Genomic DNA, 21,254 nt, shown 5'->3' with positions numbered 1-21,254 from the left:
GACGTTGTTTTGGCAGTGTGTCTTGTAGTTAAGGTTACCTTTTTTTTTTTTTTTTTGCGGTACGCAGGCCTCTCACTGTTGTGGCCTCTCGCATTGCGGAGCACAGGCTCCGGACGCGCAGGCTCAGCGGCCATGGCTCACGGGCCCAGCCGCTCGGCGGCGTGTGGGATCCTCCCAGACCGGGGCACAAACCCATATCCCCTGCGTCGGCAGGCGGGCTCTCAACCACTGCGCCACCAGGGAAGCCCAAGGTTACCACTTTAATGAGCATGACTGATCTGATAGATAATATTCACATCTGGGAAGTATATACTTGTTTACTTCTAAAGGTAGAATATATATATATATAATATCAGGACAAAGTTGGGTATTTTGGGAAGGCTTTTATCAGGTAGCTGTAGTTTGATGATATCATCATTGTTCCTCAGCTTTGCATTTTTTGAAACTTGAGTATATTAGTTTATCAGGAATGATGAGTTCATAACAACCAAATTCACAAGACATTGACATAGAAATCAGAATTCTGTCTTACTAATTTACCTTGAGAAATATAAATACTGAAACACCTGAGTTGTTTCTGGTCAATTCTTACCGATAGGAAAACCTACTTGGGAAATCAGATTAAGATTAAGAAATTAAGACATTTTCTTGCTGAGCAGTCTAAATAAAGACTCTGCTGTGTTTTCTGCTGTTAAAGTACATATATCACGTGGCCCAGAATCTTCAAGCTATCTGATTAGGGCCTCCATTCCCTTTTGGAGTTATAGAAACACTAATGCTCTCATTTTCCAATGGTTTGTCATTATTCCCCATTAGTCATCAAAACCAAAAATCATGTTACCTCAGTAAACTTTTCTAAGATATAGATTTTTTTGCTTCTATTTTATTTGAGGATGATTATACTATAACACTTAATTTCTGTAGTCAGTTATTTTCATATTACTTTCTGAGCTAAGCAATAGGCTGTGTGGTGCTGTGCTTCTCAAATTGCATATCCCTGGGGATATTTGGTAGAATAAATGAGACGTCTTTCTGGAGTGTCAATTTTACTTTACTATGGAGGAAAAGCATTATTTTCACATTGAAACAAACATGTATAACTAACAGAACACTGTAAATCAACTGTACCCCAATGAAAATTAAAAAACAACAAAAAACAAACATGTATATATTATGGCATGATGTAGAAAAGTTTCATGGTAAAACATAAGACTTAAAAATTTCATGTTGTTAGAGCCAGCAAATTTGAACTCTTTCCTTAGATTTCATTTCCTTCTTTTCCATTAAGGTGTCCTTTGGTGGAAAAGTTTGAGTAGTGTTTGTATAGTAGGCTTGGCAGTTAAAGAGACTTGATTTCTAGTCCTGACTCTGCTACTACCTGTTAGATCTTGTTTTAAGACCATAACTTCTTAAAGTCTCACCTTAGTTTCCTTCTCTGTAAAATAAGGGGATTGGACCTGATAACCTCTGAAGTCCCTGTAGGCTCTAAACTATCCATTGGCACTGGTTATCATTTGTATCCATGACAGAGTGACACTTTCTGACCTTGCCTTGTGTTTTGGAGCCTGAAACACTTTATCTGCTTAGTCTGGTGATAGATTACTAGGGCCAGTGGTTTCTTTTAGTAGACCAAATAATTTACTGTTCTCGTTCATTTCTCTTCCAGGCTGTGGTGGATTCTGTTTTGGCTATTAGAAGACCGGGTTATCCTATTGATCTCCTCATGGTAGAAATCATGGAGATGAAGCATAAATCAGAAACAGATACAAAGTAAATGATGTAAACTTTAACAGTACATAGATTCTAGAATACTTGGTTATCTTCAGATATTCTTTCACTGATTTCATTAGTTACTTCTATTCATCATCAGTCTATTTATTCAGCATATATTAATTGGATACTTACCAGGAGCCATTCACTGTTTTAGGTGTTAGGAATGAAGAGTAAACAAAACAGAATTTCTTTTTTTAAGAATCTTACATTTCTAGTTGAAAGAGATGGTGGACAAATAATGCTAATAAGTGCTGTGAAGAGGCTAGAGCAGCTGTATATGTGAGCATGTGCATGATTTTAGGGTAGTAAGGGAAGATCATCGTGATGAGAAAGTAAACTAGAGAGCTAAATGGGTCTCTAGTGCTAGCCATGTGCATATCTGGAAGAAGAGTGTTCTAAGCAGAGGGAATAAGGGTGGAAGAAGCCCCGAGGCAGAAGTGTGCTGGGGTGTTCCAGTGTGCCTGGAGCAGAGGAAGAGGAAAAAGTAGTAGAAGGTGAGATCAGAGAGGTAAGACAATTATAACATTGTCTGAGTATGTATGTCCTGAGAGTGAGTAGCACCTTGTTGACTTTGGACTTAACTCATTTTAAACATTCTATTATGGAAAACTCTAACCATATATAAGAGTAGAATAGAATAGTGAATGAACTCCCACATATCTGCCACTCATCTTTATCAATTTTCAGTATATGGCCAGTCTTATATCCCCCATATATACTCCTCTTTCCTTCCCCCTGCCCAAATCTGGATTATTTTGAAGCCAATTCAGATGTTATATTTCATCTGTAAATACTTTATTTTTAATATATGTGTGTGTGTATGTATAGGTGTCTTTACTTATTTTTAGAAGTTCTTAAATCTGCCTTGTCACTTTTTATGGTTTCCTGTTCCCTCTGCAGGAGGGAACTCTTTTCAAACTTACCTTTCATTTCCTTAAACATATAGTTCAGTTTGATAATTACAATATTTAAAGTTTTGTCTTGTCTACTTCTGGTGTTTATTTTATTTATTTTTAAAATTAATTAATTTATTTTTGGCTGTGTTGGATCTTTGTTGCTGTGTGCAGGCTTTCTCTAGTTGGGGCGAGCGGGGGCTACTCTTCATTGCGGTGCATGGGCTTCTCGTGGTGGCTTCTCTTGTTGTGGAGCACGGGCTCTAGGCACACGGACTTCAGTTGTTGTGGCACACGGGATCAGTAGTTGTGGCTCATGGGCTCTAGAGCACAGGCTCGGTAGTTGGGGCGCACGGGCTTAGTTGCTCTGCGGCATGTGGGATCTTCCCGGGCCAGGGCTCAAACCCGTGTGTCCTGCATTGGCAGGCAGATTCTTAACCACTGTGCCACCAGGGAAGCCCTGCCCAGGGACAACTTTAAACTAAATCCACAGCTTGAGGTTTTTTTTGAATAACCAGTTGTGAATTCTAACTGCAAGTCCATGTGAGGGCTGCTGGTTTGTACCCTGAGTATGTAGCCTTTGAGGTTCTAGTTTAATGTGAAGAGGGTCTTACTGTTTTACTCTCTACTTTGGATGAGGCTTGAGCTTTTTAAATTCTGTCCCCCTCTCATTATGAGGTCAAAATTCAGATTTGTCTGAATTGTCAGATGACTTTAGGGTGAGTGGTTACAGTTATCTACTTACCTCTTGGAGTTCCTGTTTTGTTTTCAGTTTTGGAAAGAAAACTTTTGTAGCTCTTTACTGTTTTATGGCTCTGCAGAGTTTTTAAGGGTTTTTTTTTTTTTTCTTTTTTTGCGATACGAGGGCCTCTCACTGTTGTGGCCTCTCCCGTTGTGGAGCACAGGCTCCGGATGCGCAGGCTTACAGGCCATAGCTTACGGGCCCAGCCGCTCCGCGGCACGTGGGATCTTCCCGGACCGGGGCACGAACCCGTGTCCCCTGCATCGGCAGGTGGACTCTCAACCACTGCACCACCAGGGAAGCCCTGTTTTGTTTTTAATCCAGCATTTTTAGTTGCTTTTGGTAGTAGGGTTGGTCCAAATTACCTTACCATTGCTGAGGGCAACAAGTACTTGGTTTATATTTCAGAAGGATCTCCGTGGTTGTTGTGTGGGGAGTACACTGCGGAGCAGGGTGGGAGGTGCAAGGCAGAAGCAGGAGACTGGTTAGGAATCTGTTGTAATATAGGTGAGAAAAGAAAAAAGATTTGGATCAGGGTATACTTAGAAAGAAGGAGCAGTAGGATTTGTTGATGTTCCACATAGAATGTGACAGAAACAGATGATTCAAGGATGTCTCTTGGGTTTTTGCATGAGCAGCTGGAAAAGCAGAGATGCCATTTCTTGGGATGGAGAAGACTGGGAAGAGCAGGTTTGGGGAAATAAATCAAGAGTTTAGCTTGGGGAATGTTATGTTTTCGATGCCGATTAGATGTCCATGTGGACATGTTGTGTAAGAATTTGGAGAGGTGTCAGGAGTTCAGGATCGAGGTCTGGACTGGAAATATTTATTTGGGAGTCATCAGTGTGTGGATGACTTAAAGCTATGAGAGTTTTTAATTTATTTTTTAATTTTTTTTGGCTGCGCCGTGCTGCATGTGGGATCTTAGTTCCCTGACCAGGGATTGAACCCGTGCCCCCTGCACTAGGAGCACAGAGTCTTAACCACTGGATTTCCAGGGAAGTCCCTATGAGAGTTAATAAGATCATCTGGGAAGTGATATAGATAGAAGAGGAAGTTTAAAGACTGAGCCCTGAAAACTCCAGTGTTTAGAAATTGGGAAGATAGGGAGGACTGAGCAGAGAAGACTGAAAAGGGGTGGTCAGTGAGGTAGGAGGAAAGCCAAAGGAGAATAGTGTCCCAGAAGGTAAGAGAAGAAAGTGTTTCAAGAAAGAGAGAATAATCTGCTATGTCATATGCAGTTGACAGTTTGATGAGCAAGTTGTGAACTGAGAATTGACCATTAGATTTGGAGAACGTTTAGTTTTTTGGTGGCTTTAATGAAAGTTGATTCAATAAAGGGATGAGTGTGAAAGTCAGGTTGAAGGTGGGCTCAAGAGAGAATGGTTAGGGAAGAAGTGAGGATGCAAATGTAGACAATTCAGAGGAGTTTAGCTCTAAAGGGGAGCAGATAAGTGGGGCAGTAGCTAGAAGGGAATATGGGAATGGGGTTGAAGGAGAATTTTTTGTTTTAAAGATGGGCATTACTATGACAAGTTTGTTCCCTGATGAGGATGCTCCTGTAGGCAGGAACAGTTGATGTGAGGGAAGAGGGGACAGTTGCAGGAGCAGAGAGGGGAAATGGGATACAGTACACAAGCAGAGGGGTTAACCTTAGCGAGGAGCATGGGCAGTTCATTCCTAGTCATAGGAGATTCAGGTTCAAGTGCAGGTAGATTGGTAGAGGTAGTGATGGGACAGTGTTTTTATTTTCTCAAAGAAGCAAGATCATTTGCTGAGAGTGAGAAGAAGGGGAAGAGTGAAGAAGACTGGAAGAGTGAAGAATATTGAACATATAGTTTGTTTTTTTCTTCCTAAATAAAGTATCTTCACATTCAGTTAGGAGTTGGAGTAATCTAGTTAGATGAAAATTTTGAAAAATTCCCTATAATTATGCTTAACTATTTTAAAAATTATTTCTTTACATGAATGTGTTACAAATATTGGTTATAAAAGATTCATAAGTAGAAATGCATTTCCTAATTGGGTGTAAATGAATTTTTAAAAGTTATAAAAATATTTTCTCTTGAAAGATCACTTGGAAAATAGGAAAAACCCCCCCCCACCACCCAAGCATAACCCTACTCTTAGTTTCCTTCCATTTTTCCTTTTCAATGCCAAGGTGCTTTTTAAAAATAATTGATTAATTAATTTTTGGGTGCATTGGGTCTTCGTTGCTGTGTGCAGGATTTCTCTAGTTGCGGCGAGTACTCTTTGTTGCAGTGGGCGGGCTTCTCATTGAGGTGGCTTCTCTTGTTGCAGAGCACAGGCTCTAGGTGTGCAGGCTTCAGTAGTTGTGGCATGCAGGCTCAGTAGCTGTGGCTCATGGGCTCTAGAGCACAGGCTCAGTAGTTGTGGCACACAGGCTTAGTTGCTCCACGGCATGTGGGCTCTTCCTGGACCAGGGATCAAACCCATGTTCCCTGCATTGGCAGGCGTATTCTTAACCACTGCACCACCAGGGAAGTCCCCCAAGGTGCTTATTTTTTAACAGAATAGTTATAATCGTGCTTCATATGTAATTTGTCATTCTCTGCTTCTTAGCTACCCCGTAAATATTTTTCCATGTTATTACATGGTTTTCATGACTAACACATAGTTGAGTCATTATCTGTTGAACAGTGCCCTATTGTTGGACATTTAGGTTAACAATTTTTAGTTGTTCCATGTAATTATTTTGAACAACTGTTCCTAAGAAACTCATTGTGTGCCTACCTTTCATTACTTGATCAGCTGTGTCACATGTTTGAGCCACATAATTTATCCTTGTTTTTTTTTTTTTTTTTTGCTGTACTCAGGCCTCTCACTGTTGTGGCCTCTCCCGTTGCGGAGCACAGGCTCCAGACGCGCAGGCTCAGCAGCCATGGCTCACGGGCCCAGCCGCTCCGTGGCACGTGGGATCTTCCCGGACCGGGGCACGAACCCATGTCCCCTGCATCGGCAGGCGGACTCTCAACCACTGCACCATCAGGGAAGCCCTGAAAAGTATACTTTAAAAGGCTGAATTTTATGGTATGTGAATTGTATCTCAAAAAATAGAGTAATAAACTCTATAATAAACAATACCTCAGATTTGTCTGATAAGCAAAAATGTAGATGTGAAATAATGGTAAAATAGAAGCTGAAATGGAAAATTAGAACCTAGGAAAAAAGAATATGAATATAGCAAATGTAATAGTATAATATTTAAACTGCCAGAACATAAAGAGATACAGTTAGCTATATAGGTTTCATTATTGAAAAGGAGAAAACAGAGCAGTTTCTAAATTGAAAAAATATGGGGCTTGATATAAGACCCTCCTTCTTGTAGTCACTTTTGATAAAAGCTAGTAACATTTTTTTCAAGAAGATAAACGTATATGATTCAGGCATGAAGCCATTGGTAGTTCAACCTGATTCTTAGAATTTAGGATACAAAGAAAAAGGGACTATTTTTTAAATCACTTTAACCTCTTAGTTTTTTAAGAAATAATTTATCAAGGTAAAATTGACATATAATGAACTACTACACACATTTAAAGCCATGAAACTATCCCCTCATTAAAGATAATGAACATATTTATCACCCCAAAAAGTTACCTCATTCCCCCATGGTAATCCTTCCTGCCTCCTCTCACTGTGTCACCCTACCTTCAGGCAACCTTCAGTCAGCTTTCTGTTGCTATAGATTAGTTTGCATTTTCTAGAATCTTATATGAATGGAATAATACAATATGTAGTTTTTTTTGTTTGGCTTCTTTTACTCACCATAATTATTTTTAAGTTAATTGATGTTATTAATCAGTAGTTCATTCATTTTATTGCTAGATAGTATTCCATTATATGAATATACTGCAATTTATTTAATCAGATTCACCTATTGATGCACATTTGGTTGTTTACAGTTCTTGGCTATTGCAAATAAAGTTGCAATGAACATTCGTGTACAATTCTTCGTATGGATCTATGCTTTCATTTCTCTTGGGTAGATGCTTAGGAATGCAGTACTATGGAAGGTACACGTTTAACTTTTTAGAAGCTGCTGAACTGTTTTGCCATGTACCATTTTACATTCCTACCAGCCATTTATGAACATTCCAGTTGTTCTGCATCCTCACTAACACTGGATATGGTCATTCATGTTAATTTTAGCCATTCTAAAATTTAAAAAACCAAATTGTGACTTTAATTTGGATTTTCTTAATGATCATTGATATTGAGCATCTTTTCACGTGCTTATTTGCTATCTACATATCTTTGGTGAAGTTTCTGTTCAAATCTTTTGCACTTTTTTTTTTTTTTTTTGCTGTACTCGGGCCTCTCACTGTTGTGGTCTCTCCCGTTGCGGAGCACAGGCTCCGGACGCGCAGGCTCAGTGGTCATGGCTCACGGGCTCAGCCGCTCCGCGGCATGTGGGATCTTCCCAGACCAGGGCACGAACCCACGTCCCCTGCATCGGCAGGCGGACTCTCAACCACTGCGCCACCAGGGAAGCCCATGCACTTTTAAAAATTGGGTTGTTTTCTTATTGTTGAGTTTGAGAGTTCTTTGTATATTCTGGATACAAATACCTTTTCAGATGTATGATTTGCAGACATTTTCTGCTACTCTGTAGTTTGTTCTGTTATTCTCATAACAGTGCCTTTCAAAGAGGAATTCTTAATTTCAATGAAGTATAATTTATCAATTTTTTCTTTCATGGATTATGCTTTTGGGTGGTATCTAAAAAAATCTTTACCTAACCCAGGGTCACAAAATTTTTCTTTTATGTTTTCTTTTAGAAGTGCTATAGTCTTAGGTTTTATATTTAGGTCTGTGATTCATTTTAAGTTAATTTTTGTATATGCTGCAAAGTATGGATCTAAGTTTGTTTTTTTGTGTATAGGTATCAAATTGTTTCAGCTCTATTTGATGAAAAGACTATCCTTTTACTTAGTTGCCTTTGCATTTTTGTTGAAAATCAGTTAGTTGTCCACATTTGTGTGGTTCTGTTTCTGGGTTCTATATTTCATCAATCTGTTTATCTCAGTGTTAATGTCATTCTACCTTGTTTATAGTAACTTTATAATAAGTCTTGAAATCTGTAGTGTTAATCCTCCCATTTTGTTCTTTTCCAAGTTGTTTTGATTATTTTAAATGTTTTGCATTTCATATCAATTTTAGAATCAGCTTGTCAATTCCTACCAAAAAACTGCTGGGATTTTGGCTGGAATTTCACTGAATCTATGGATAAGTTTGGGAATAATTGATATTTTAACAATATTGAGTCATGGTACATCTTTCTGTTTATTTGGGCCTTCTTGAATTATCTCAGCAATATTTTATACTTTTTAGTATGTGAGTATACTAAGTATTTCACAACTTTTTTTTCAGATTTATCCTTATGTGTTTCATGTATTTTGATCCTACTATACATAGTATTTTTAAGATTTCAATTTCTGATTGTTAGTTAATATATAAAAATACAGTTGATTTTTGTATATTGATCTTGAACTCTGCAACCTTGCTAAACTCACTTATTTTAGTAGCTTTCTTATAGATTTCATTGAATTTTCTATATAAATGATAATGTTGTCTTGTTAATGGAGACAGTTTTACTTCTTTCTTTCCAATATGGATATATTTTATTTCTTTTTACCCCTTATTTCATGGGCTAAAACCTTCAATACAATGTTGAATAGAAATGGTGAGAGTAGGCATCCTTTCCTTTTTCCTGATCTTGGGGAGAAAACATTCAGTCTTTTTCCACTATGTGTGATACTAGTTGTAGGTTTTTCATAGACATCTGCTATCAAATTGAGGAAGTTCTCTTTTATTGCTGAGAATCTTTATCAAGAATAGGTGTTGGCCAATCCAAAAATGGGCAGAAGACCTAAATAGACATTTCTTTAAAGAAGATATACAGATTGCCAACAAACACATGAAAGGATGCTGAACATCACTAATCATTAGAGAAATGTGAATCAAAACTACAATGAGGGGGCTTCCCTGGTGGCGCAGTAGTTGGCAGTCCACCTGCCGATGCAGGGGACGCGGGTTCGCGCCCCTGTCCAGGAGAATCCCACATACTGCGGAACGGCTGGGCCCGTGGGCCATGGCCACTGGGCCTGCGCGTCTGGAGCCTGTGCTCCGTGGCGGGAGAGGCCACAACAGTGAGAGGCCCGCATACCACAAAAAAAACCCCACAAAAAAACCAAAAAAATACTACAATGAGGTATCACCTCACACCGGTCAGAATAGCCATCATCAAAAAATCTAGAAACATAAATGCTGGAGAGGGTGTGGAGAAAAGGGAACCCTCTTGCACTGTTGGTGGGAATGTAAATTGATACAGCCACTATGGAGAACAGTATGGAGGTTCCTTAAAAAACTAAAACTAGAACTACCATGTGACCCAGCAATCCCACTACTGGGCATATACCCAGAGAAAACCATAATTCAAAAAGAGTAATGTACCCCAATGTTCATGGCAGCTCTATTTACAATAGCCAGGACATGGAAGCAACCTAAGTGTCCATCGACAGATGAATGGATAAAGAAGATGTGGCTCATATACAATGGAATATTACTCAGCCATAAAAAGAAAGGAAATTAAGTTATTTGTGGTGAGGTGGATGGACCTAGAGACTATCATACAGAGTGAAGTAAGTCAGAAAGAGAAAACCAGATACCATATTCTAACATACATATATGGAATCTTAAAAAAAAAAAAAGGTTCTGAAGAACCTAGGGGCAGGACAGGAATAAACACGCAGAAGTAGAGAATGGCCTTGAGGACACGGGGAGGGGGAAGGGTAAGCTGGGATGAGGTAAGAGAGTGGCATGAACATATATACACTACCAAATGTAAAATAGATAGCTAGTTGGAAGCAGCTGCATAGCACAGGGAGATCAGCTCGGTGCTTTGTGTCCACCTAGAGGGGTGGGTTAGGGAGGATGGGAGGGAGATGCAAGAGGGAGGAGATATGGGGATATATGTTTATGTATAGCTGATTCACTTTGTTATACAGCAGAAACTACACACCATTGTAAAGGAATTATACTCCAATAAAGATGTTTAAGAAAAAAAAAAGAATAGGTGTTGGATTTTGTCAAATGCTTTTTCTGCATCTATTGAGGTGATCATATGGTTTTTCTTTTAGTTTCTTAATGTACTAAATTACATTGATTTTCAAATCATTCTTGGATAAACCTTACTTAGTTATGATGTATTATCTTTTTAAAAATGGATTAAAGTTTTAGAAATAATTAAATGTTTTTTTTTAATTTTGGATTTTTTTTGTCATTTAAACCATTACGTGTACAGTTCAGTGGCCATAAGTACATTCACATTGTGCAACCTTCACCACCACCCATCACAAACATTTTTCATCTTGAAAAACTGAAACTCTATACCCATTAAACAATAGCTCTCCATTCTCTTCTCCCCCCAGCCCCTGGAAACCACCATTCTACATTCTGTCTTTACGAATCTGACTATTCTATGTACTTTATAGGAATGAATCATACAATATTTGTCCTTTTATGACTGGCTTATTTCACTTAGCATAATGTCTTCAGGGTTCATCCATGTTGTAGCATGTTACAGAATTTCCTTCCTTTTTAAGGCTGAATAATATTCCGTTGTATATATGTACCACATTTTATTTATCCGTTCATCTGTTGATGGAAACTTGGGTTTCTTCACCTTTTGACTATTTGAATAATGTGGCTTGCTGTGTCTTTTTTTTTTTTTACCATATTGTTGGATTTAATTTGCTATAATTCTGTTAAGAATTGTTGCATCTACATTCATATGGGGTGTTGGTCTGTATATATATATTTTTGTAATGCCTTTATCTTTTTTGCTTTTAGAGTAATGCTGGCCTCAGAAAGTATTCTTTCCTCTTTAATTTTCTGAAAGTGTTGAATTCTTATATAGAAATGGTGTTAGTTTTTCCTTAAATGTTTGGTGGAATTCACCAGTAAAGCTTTCTATACCTGGAGTTTTCTTCATGGGAAGATTTTAAACTACAAATTTAATCTCTTTCATAGATACAGGATCATTCAGGTTGTTTATTTTTCTTGAGTGAGCTTTAGTACTTTGTGTCTTTCAAGAAATTTTTCTACTTCATCTAAGTTAAGATCATACTGCCCATGAGCTAAATCTGGTTTGCTGCCTATTTTTGGTAAATAAAGTTATATTGGAACACAGTTACTCCCATTTGTTATGTATTGTCTGTGACTTTGTGCTATGCTAGCATAATTGGATAGTTGCAAAAGAGATGGTATGGTCCACAGAGCCTAAAATATTTATTTTCTGGCCTTTTGCAGAAAGTTTGCCAATCCCTGATCTTAGTTTTCAAATTTATTGGCATAAAATTGTTCATAATATTCCCCTATTATCCTTTAATATCTGTAGAATCTGTAGTGACAGATTCTACACCGTTTTCATTTCTGACATTGGTCATTTTTATTTCATTGATTTCTACTCCGATCTTAACTGTCTTCTTTATTCTGCTTACGTTAAATTTCATTTGCTCTTCCTTTCCTAGTTTCTTAAGATGGAGGCTGAGGTCATTGGTTTGAGACCTTTCTGCTTTTCTAGTATGGGTGTTTAGTGATATAAATTTCTCTTCAGGTACTGCTTTAGTAGTATCCCACACATTTTGGTATGTTCTGTTTTCACAGGAGAACGGGATCAGGGAAGTTTTCAAAGCTACTGGTAATTTTCTGTTTCTTAAGCTGGGTGGTAGGTACATGGGTACATTTATTTGTACATTCTTTATATCTTATACATGTAAATATTCTTTTGTATGTATTCAGTATTTAACAAGGAATTTTTAAAAAGTGTGAATGGGAGGTGAGGATGTAATTACCTTGTGGGTAGACATAACTCTCTTGAGCAGTTATATTGTACAGTGAAGCCGAGAAAGGGGGTAGTAATTTAAAAATGATGTGGAATAAAAGGAGAGACTCTTTTTGTGTTGTTTTGTTTTAAAGATGGGTGATTCCAAACCAAGTTTACTGATTCAAAGTTTGCAAATTCAAAAACTTTATAGAGCCATACCAGCAGGTATAAGAGTCATATCCTGATGTGAAAATTGACGTGTTTAACTAGAGCTTTTGCCTTAGAATAATAAGAACACCAAAATTTTTTTTTTTTCTCAGAAAGTTTGGTTTCTGCTTCAGTACAGAAAGCAAATACTTCCTTGAGTCCTGAGAATTTCATACCAAAAACTATGGCCAAATTATGTTGGCCTAACATTTTTTTCAAATCAGATGTTATAATTAGTTACCTGCCACCATAAATTATAAATAACTACCTTTTAAATATAGTCATAAAGGAGAAGGATGATGGTGGAAGAAATGTCTACTCTGTAAACAATGAAATAAACTGTAGCCAGCTCTTGTCTGTACTATGTTAATTGTTTAATGGTGTATAACTTCAGGATGCTTCATAAGACATCTGAGTGATCACTGAGCTATGCAACTTATTTTATTTCTGTATATATTTAAATACATTTTAGAGGCAGGCAAGATAATAGAACATGAATAGCTAGTTGCTTTTTTCTGTTTCTTCTGTGTGGTATGTCTTGCCAATCCTTTTTTTCCCTCCAATAGGTTGTGTGGTTCCAGGAGCGGGTGCAGTTGAAGTGGCAATAGCTGAAGCTCTAGTTACATACAAGCACAGTATAAAAGGAAGAGCTCGTCTTGGAGTCCAAGCTTTTGCTGATGCTTTACTCATTATCCCTAAGGTAGAACTATCCTAATGGCCAAAGAACAACTGTTTAGACAAAAGGTGTCTAATTAATTTTAAATTGCCCATTTTATGTATAACAGTAGAGTAGAAAGATAGGTATTTGTATTTCCCTACACAGTTTTGTTTAAGATATTATATAGCTAAAGCAGGGAAGTTTTTAGGATAACAGCTCTGAATTCTTGTAGGAGTTTCATGAAATGGCTCAATTATCACTTTGCTTCCATCTCTGAGCTCCAAAAGTTGAAGTAACTCCAAAAATTTCCTTCAAAAATGGTTCATGATTAATCATAATGAAGAAGTGTAGAACGTAAAATTTAATTAGATTTTGAGTAGACCTTTATTATGTTGGTGGTATCCAAAGTATTAGCACTTTAAATTATGGGAAGTGAGAACTTCAGGCTTGCATTTGTCATTGTCATTATAATTCCTAGAAAAGGAGAGAAATCAGTTTTTTTCCATGTATCAACAGAAGGACAGAGAACTACCATTTTTTTCCTTTGCCTTAATCTGATTGTGAACTACTTGGAAACACAGAGAACTCTTTCAAATATACTATTACCATGAATTAAAACATTACTAACAATGCTAGCAAAGTCTCTGATAATTGCTTTAAAATTATTAATAATTTGTTGAATCTTTGTGCATTAGATATCCATTTTTTTCTTCCCCTGAAGAGGCAAAGTCATTAACGATCCTATAGTTAACAAATATTGGTAAATCTGGTAGACATTTGGTGGTACCTTTTCACTCATCAGCTGTTGGTTTAGGACCACTTGGAAATAAACCTCGCTTGGAGTGCAGGTATCTCCATCCCTGTTGCCACAGGTCATAACTCTCCTCATGTGAATGAGGGGCACAGATATAATGCAGATAGGCAGGTTTAACAAGTGCCCAGGAAAAACCAGAAAACATGTGGCTAGAGGGACTAAGCAAACAAGAATACCATTCTACTTCCTTCCGTTTAAAAAAAAAATCTTTTGCAAGGAGGTGTTAACCGAGAGGGACCCCTTCGGGGACCCTTGTCTAACACTCGGAAATGAATTGTCCGAGGAGACACACATACTGATAAAGCAAAAGACTTGGGTGCTCGAGCAGAGAACAGCAGGGTAAGGGAACCCAGGAGAGCTGCTCTGCCTCGTGGCTTGCAGTCTCAGGTTTTATGGTGCTGGAGTTGGTTTCCAGGTTGTCTCTGGCCAATCATCTTGCTTGTGCCATATTTGGCCCGACTCAAGAACCTTCCTGGTGGGCATGCACATCTCTCAGTCAAGATGGATTCCAGCATGAGGATTTCTGGGAGGTTGTCAGGACATATTATGGGCTGGTGTCTCCTCCCTCTTTTTGGCCCCTCCCAAATTCTTCTGGTTGGTTTTGGAGGCACCTTGTCAGTTCAGTGTTCCTTATCAGGACCTCCTGTTGTGAGACAACTTATGCAAACGGTGGTTTCAGTCCACGGTTCCCTAACAGAGGGAAATTAATGTAGCAGGGTGGGGTGGGGAAACTCTAATTAGTCTTCGTCAGAATTTAGTGTGATGTACGTAGGGAAAATGTTTAACTATAAAAGTTACTAGGTACATGAAATAATTTGATTTAGATTAAGAATGGAATTCTTCAAAAGGAGATGATTACTATATTATGGATGTGTTTTCATAAGACTGGAGAGAGCAGTGCCTTATTTTTTATATCTGATATTTAAATATATATGAAGGAATTCCATACATATATTTATTATTATTTTTTATTCCTAAAGGTTCTTGCTCAGAATTCTGGATATGACCTGCAGGAAACACTAGTGAAAGTTCAGGTTGAGCATTCAGAATCAAAACAACCTGTTGGCATAGATTTGAATACAGGTAAGAAAGTAAAGAAAAATCAGCTGCTTAATAAAAAAAGAGGTTATACTACAGTGACCCAGAACTTAAGTAAGGGGGTGGAGGTTTGGATGGCTTTTTTTTTTTTTTTGGCGGTATGCGGACCTCTCACTGTTGTGGCCTCTCCCGTTGCGGAGCACAGTCTCCCGACGCGCAGGCTCAGCGGCCATGGCTCAGGGGCCCAGCCGCTCCACGGCACGCGGGACCTTCCCGGACTGGGGCACGAACCCGCGTCCCCTGCATCGGCAGGCGGACTCTCAACCACTGCGCCACCAGGGAAGCCCTGGATGACTTTTATATTTAAATTTTGGGTGCCTTTGTTTTACTTTTGAACTTCTTAGAAGCAAGTATTCATTCACTTAAGAAATAGTTACTGAGTGCTTGTTATTTGACTTGGGATTCACACAGAACAAAACAAAGACCCTTCCCTTGTGAGCTTATGTTGTAGCAGGGAAAGATAGGCAGTAAATAATAACCTTAATAAATAAGTTCCTTTAACATTTTTAAAGGTAATAAATTCTGTGAAAAAAATAAAGGGACAGTGTAAGGATGATTGTGAATGCTAGCACAGGAGTGTGGGGAGGGGGTTTCAATGGGAAGAGGGTGGTCAGGATAGGCCTCATTGAGAATATCTGTTGAACAAAATCAACGAAAGTTAGGAAGTTCCACGTGGGAACTAGGGAAAGAATGTCCTAGGCAGAGGGAACAGCTAGTGGAAAAGCCACTGTCTGGTGTTCTCGAGGAGGAGGGAGATGAGAGAGGTAATAGAAGGTCAGATCATGCGAGGGCGTGTGGGCCAGTGTACAGAGTTTGACTTTTTCTGTGGTGGAATAGGGAGCAATTTTGAACAGAGGTGTGACATGGTCTAAATATGTTTAAAAGGATCACTCTTGCTACTCTGTGGAGAGTAGTCAACTGAACAACTGGAAGGAATTGCCATTAACTGCATTGGAGAAGACTGTGGGTAGAGCATGTTGTGGTGGCCGGAGGTCAGCATTGAGTTTTGGCAAAGTTAAGTTTGAAGTATCTGGAGACTTTAAAATAGACAGTTGGATGTACAAGTCTGAAGCTCAGGAAAGTGGTCCGGCTTGGAGATAAAAACTTGAGAGTCGTCAGAGTGTATATGCTTTAAATCTAGAAGATTGGGTGAGATCATCTAGGGAGTGAGCGTAGAGAGAGAAGAATGCAGGACTGAGCCTTTGGGTACTCTAACATTAAGAGCTCAGGAGGAAGAGGAAGAACCAGCAAAGTAGACAGAAAAGGAACCACTAGTGCAAAAGAAAAAAAACAGGCAAGTGTGATGTCCTGGAAGACAAGTGAAGAAAGAGTGGTTGGGAGGGTGTGATCAGCTGTGTTAGTTAAGTGCTGCTGATAGATGAGGTCTGAGAATTGACCTTTGGATTTGACACCATGGAGGTCATTGGTGACCTTGATAATAGTAATTTTGGTGGTATATTAAATATTGTTAGAATATACAGCCAATATTAACAGAATATATCAAGATTGTAGTATTGAAATAGTTTGTTTTTCCTTTGCAGGTGAGCCAATGGTAGCAGCAGATGCAGGAGTTTGGGATAATTATTTTGTGAAAAACCAACTTCTTCACTCTTGGTAAGTTTGTATTAGTAAAAACAGAAAGACTTTTAAGGACATAATTGATAACATGAAGATTTTTCTATTATTTTTGCCTGCTACAGTGGAAAATGGCTAAGTGTATGAAAAGGCATGGCATCCAGTTATTAAGACTAGCTTCTGTCATTTTACAGTCCCTTTTAGATTTTAGTTCTATCAGTGTAAGTTATGGGAAATGTTAATCTTACTGTTTATTTGAGGGAGAAGGGAAAGAAGGACATTTACTGAAATAGTACCACATGCATAGTGGGAAAAAGATCAAATGATGTGCTAAAAATGAGCTCAGTTTTGCTGGAATATAAAATTAGGCTTCTACTTTATCAGCAAATGAGTTGAAATTATAATGCAAGGGGTGATGTTTGTATTTATAATAGCTATGTCTTATCTCACACCAACATCATTGCAGAACAAAGTGTCATTAGTAGCTGAAGATTTCTGAGGGGGAAAGATAAGAGTGGATTAGTAAGCTTTACTCACCCTGTCATCTTTTCCCTCAGCACAGTGATTGCCACCAACATTCTCCTGGTTGATGAAATTATGCGAGCTGGTATGTCTTCTCTCAAAGGGTGATTGAGTTCAAAATCAACTCTTCTAGAAGCTGAGACTTAGCACATCTTACATCCAACTACCATTATAGAGCCTGAGCCATTCTTAATTTTTACACAATAAATGCAATTTGTATTTGGTGGTCTTATAAGTCTCAAAAGTATTTCATCAAGGTATAAAGAACACAAGAAATACTTTCACAGCAAATAATATTAATGAAAGTATTTTTCCCTCGAAGTTCTAACTCCCTACCCTTTATTGTATGTGTGATATTATGATATAATAAGAAATATATATTTGGCCTATTTTATTTTATTTTATTATTTTTGGCTGCGTTGGGTCTTTGTTACTGCTCGCGCACTTTCTCTAGTTGCGGCAAGTGGGGACTACTCTTCGTTTCGGTGCACAGGCTTCTCATTGTGGTGGCTTCTCTTGTTGCGGAGCATGGGCTCTAGGACGCACAGGCTTCAGTAATTATGGTGCGTGGGCGCAGTAGTTGTGGCACATGGGCTCAGTTGCTCCATGGCATGGGGGATATTCCTGGACCAGGGATCTAATCTGTGTCCCCTGCACTGGCAGGTGGACTCTTAACCTCTGTGCCACTAGGAAAGTCCTATATTTGGTCTTTATCCCCAGTTCCTGGCACAAGATCTGCTAAAACCTTTGTAATTTCCTGAGCAATAGGGGTGACAGGAACATTTTTTATTATAATATTTAGTCTTGGTCCTGGTTCCTGACATACGATCTTTTAAGACCCTTGAAATCTCTGGAATTAATGAGTATCTTTTTGTATGCTAATGAGGTAACTCTTGATGGGCCACTAGATAGCTTCAGGTTGGGGGCTAGTCTCCAGAGGAACCAACCATGTGATTAGAGGGTTAGAACTTTAAGCCTCCCCGCCCTGGGAGGGAAGGAAAAGGGTATGGAGACTGAGTTACTGATCAGTTATACCTACATGATGAAGCCTCCATAAAAAAATCCCTAAACTATGGGGTTTGGAGAGCCTCCAGGTTGGGGAACATATATCCATATGCCAGGAGGGTGGTGGACTCCAACTCCATGGAGACCGAAACTCCTATACTCAGGACTCTTATCGCCCTATATACCTCTGCATCTGGCTGTTTATTTATATTCTTTATAATATCCTCTATAATAAACTGGTAAATGTAAGTAAGTGTTTCCCCGAGTTCTGTGAGCTGGTGTAGCAAATTATCAAACATGAGGAGGGGGGTCATGGGAACAGAAGTTGGACAGAAGTGTGGGTAACATGGGGACCCACCACTTGTTCATTGATGTCTGAAGTGGAGGACAGTCTTGTGGAACTGAGCCTGTGGGGCTCAGTTCTGTGGGGTCTATGCTAACTCCCAGTAGTTAGTGTCAGAATTGAATTGTAGGACACCCAGTTGTGTCTGGAGAGTTGGAGAATTGGTTGGTGTGGGAAAATCCCCACACATTTGATATCAAAAGATTGTGAGTAGAGGAAACAATTTTCCTTTAGTATGCTATTGCAGTTTTCATAAAATAGAATCTGTTGTGATTCTTAGATGTTTTGGGGCAACTTTTAAAAAAAATATATTTACTTATTTATTTGGTTGCCCCGGGTCTTAGCTGTGGCTTGCGGGCTCCTTAGTTGTGGCATGCGAACTCTTAGTTGCAGCTTGCATGTGGGATCTAGTTCCCTGACTAGGGATCGAACCCAGGCCCCCTGCATTGGGAGCTCAGAGTCTTAACCACTGTGCCGCCAGGGAAGTCCCTTGGGCAACTTTTAATGAACAAAATACGGAGCACAGGTTTTAGAGTACCCAAGTCAATTTCCAATTTATCAGTGGGTATAAATGTAACAGGGCAAAATGTTTTATTCTCTCAAAATTCCTTTAGTAACTTCTTGCTGCCACTCTTTTCTCTAATAAATATGGCATCACTTTGTTAGTATAGCTTTGTTTCACTGATACCTGACAGTTTATTTTGAATATAATTTATTATATTTTACCTGGCTCTTTCTTATACATGATTAGCAATTTACACTACTGTGCTAACTCTGGTAGTTCTCTGACTGGATGATTAGATAGAACAGATCTCATCTGGAAAGGCTGGGATTATTGGCACCAACACTGAGAAATAATTTTTTTTGGCTTTGAATGCTGCTATTCTATATCAGTATTATAGCAATATCTTTCTTATTCAAAACACTAGAGTTAATCTATTGTACTTTTTATTATTATTAAGCTCCTTGTAGTTAACTTCTGTCCATGGACGCAAGTTGATGAGATTAAAACATGGCAAGTGCATTAATGGAACCTTGGCCTGCTGGTGCATGTGGGGCAAAGTTCATTTAACTATTTAATGCCTTAGTTGAAAGCCTATAGATTTTTTTTTTTTTTTTGCGGTATGCGGGCCTTTCACTGTTGTGGCCTCTCCCGCTGCGGAGCACAGGCTCCGGACGCGCAGGCTCAGCGGCCATGGCCCCCGGGCCCAGCCGCTCCGGGGCATGTGGGATCCTCCCGGACCGGGGCACGAACCCGCGTCCCCCGCATCGGCAGGCGGACTCTCAACCACTGCACCACCAGGGAAGCCCAAAAGCCTATAGTTTTATAGTTTGGTTTTTTTTTTTCCCATTTAATGTGTTGTCACCATCTTTCCAAGTTAATAACTACACTTCTGAACTATAATTTTTTCGTGGTTATGTGACATTTCATTGTGTGGCTGTTCTGCAATTTGTTTAGCTAATTCTGTTTTCAGTTTTTCCCCATTATAAACAAACATCTTTTTTAGACTCTATCCTTATTTTATAGGATAGGGCTTTAAAAATGGGTATATCATGCATATTCCCAGACCTTTTCTATGTAAAGTGTTTAAATTGTGAAATACTTAAAATATACTGAAAGGACAGAAAAAATATAATAAACACCTTTGTACCCTCCACCTAGCTTTAAAAAATAGTAAAGTTTTGTCATGTTTGCTTCAGATATTCTGTAAAGAAATAAGAAAGTATGGATGTTGTTAAATTGCCACTGTCCCCTACCTCCTCATCAGATGCTTTTCCCACCCTTTCTCCTTAGAAAAAGGACTACCTAGAGATATTCTTTGATTTTTTTTAAAATAAATTTATTTATTTACGTATTTATGGATTTATTTTTGGCTGCGTTGGGTCTTCGTTGCTGCGCGTGGGCTTTCTCTAGTTGCAGAGAGCGGGGGCTACTCTTCATTGCGGTGCGTGGGCTTCCCATTGCAACGGCTTCTCTTATTGGAGAGCATGGGCTCTAGGTGTGCGGGCTTCAGTAGTTGTGGCATGTGGGCTCAGTAGTTGTGGCTCGCGGGCTCTTGAGCACAGCCTCAGTAGTTGTGGTGCACAGCCTCAGTTGGCTCCGCGGCACATGGGATCTTCCCGGACCAGGGATTGAACCCGTGTCCCCTGCACTGGCAGGTGGATTCTTAATCACTGTGCCACCAGGGAAGTCCCTGAATTTTCTTTACTTGGGTTTGTTTCTGGTTTAAATATTTTGTTCTGTTGCACTGATAATTGTTACTATATCAATACACATTGTTTTAGTTCTTAAAACTTTATATAAAGTCTTGATGCATGGTAGGTTGAGTTCCCCAACCCCTTCTTTATTTTCTTCAAAATTGTTTTGGCTATTCCGAGATCTCTCTTCCCTCTTTCAGGATCAGCTTGTTGAGTTATATGTTTTGATTAGAATTTCAATGACTTTATAGATTATTTCTGGTAGAAATAGATATATATATTCCTTCCACTCATAAATATTTTATATATCACTTTATTGATATCTTAGTGCTTCAGTTTTTTTTTTACTAAATGTTTTCAATGAAGTTTTAAGTGTTTTCTATAAAAATACATTACATGTTTGATTAAATTTATTCCTGTGTTTTTTTAGAAGCTATTATAAATACCATCTTTTATAAAAATTATATTTTTAATTGTTCATTGCTGTACTATAGGCCCTCTATGGGCTTTAATATATTGGCTTTTATATTTCATAACCTTGCTGAACTCTCTTATTAGTGCAATAGTTTGTAGTTTA

At 38.7% G+C, this 21,254-nt stretch overlaps 1 protein-coding gene across 1 annotated transcript in view; it reads left to right on the top strand.

Annotated features, from left to right (window-relative positions):
- Positions 1 to 21,254, top strand: part of CCT6B (chaperonin containing TCP1 subunit 6B) — an 82,013-nt gene that overhangs the window by 6,099 nt on the left and 54,660 nt on the right. The window contains exons 3-7 of the mRNA XM_067714401.1: positions 12,097 to 12,157; positions 13,030 to 13,163; positions 14,916 to 15,018; positions 16,575 to 16,647; positions 17,166 to 17,215. Coding sequence (XP_067570502.1) covers positions 12,097 to 12,157; positions 13,030 to 13,163; positions 14,916 to 15,018; positions 16,575 to 16,647; positions 17,166 to 17,215 — 421 coding nt within the window. The remainder of the gene's footprint in view (positions 1 to 12,096; positions 12,158 to 13,029; positions 13,164 to 14,915; positions 15,019 to 16,574; positions 16,648 to 17,165; positions 17,216 to 21,254) is intronic.

This window comes from Pseudorca crassidens, chromosome 19, assembly GCF_039906515.1.
Source record: "Pseudorca crassidens isolate mPseCra1 chromosome 19, mPseCra1.hap1, whole genome shotgun sequence".
NCBI classification, from domain to species: domain Eukaryota; kingdom Metazoa; phylum Chordata; class Mammalia; order Artiodactyla; family Delphinidae; genus Pseudorca; species Pseudorca crassidens.
Note: the sequence above shows the minus strand (reverse complement) of the source record. Positions and strands in the feature narration are given on the sequence as shown.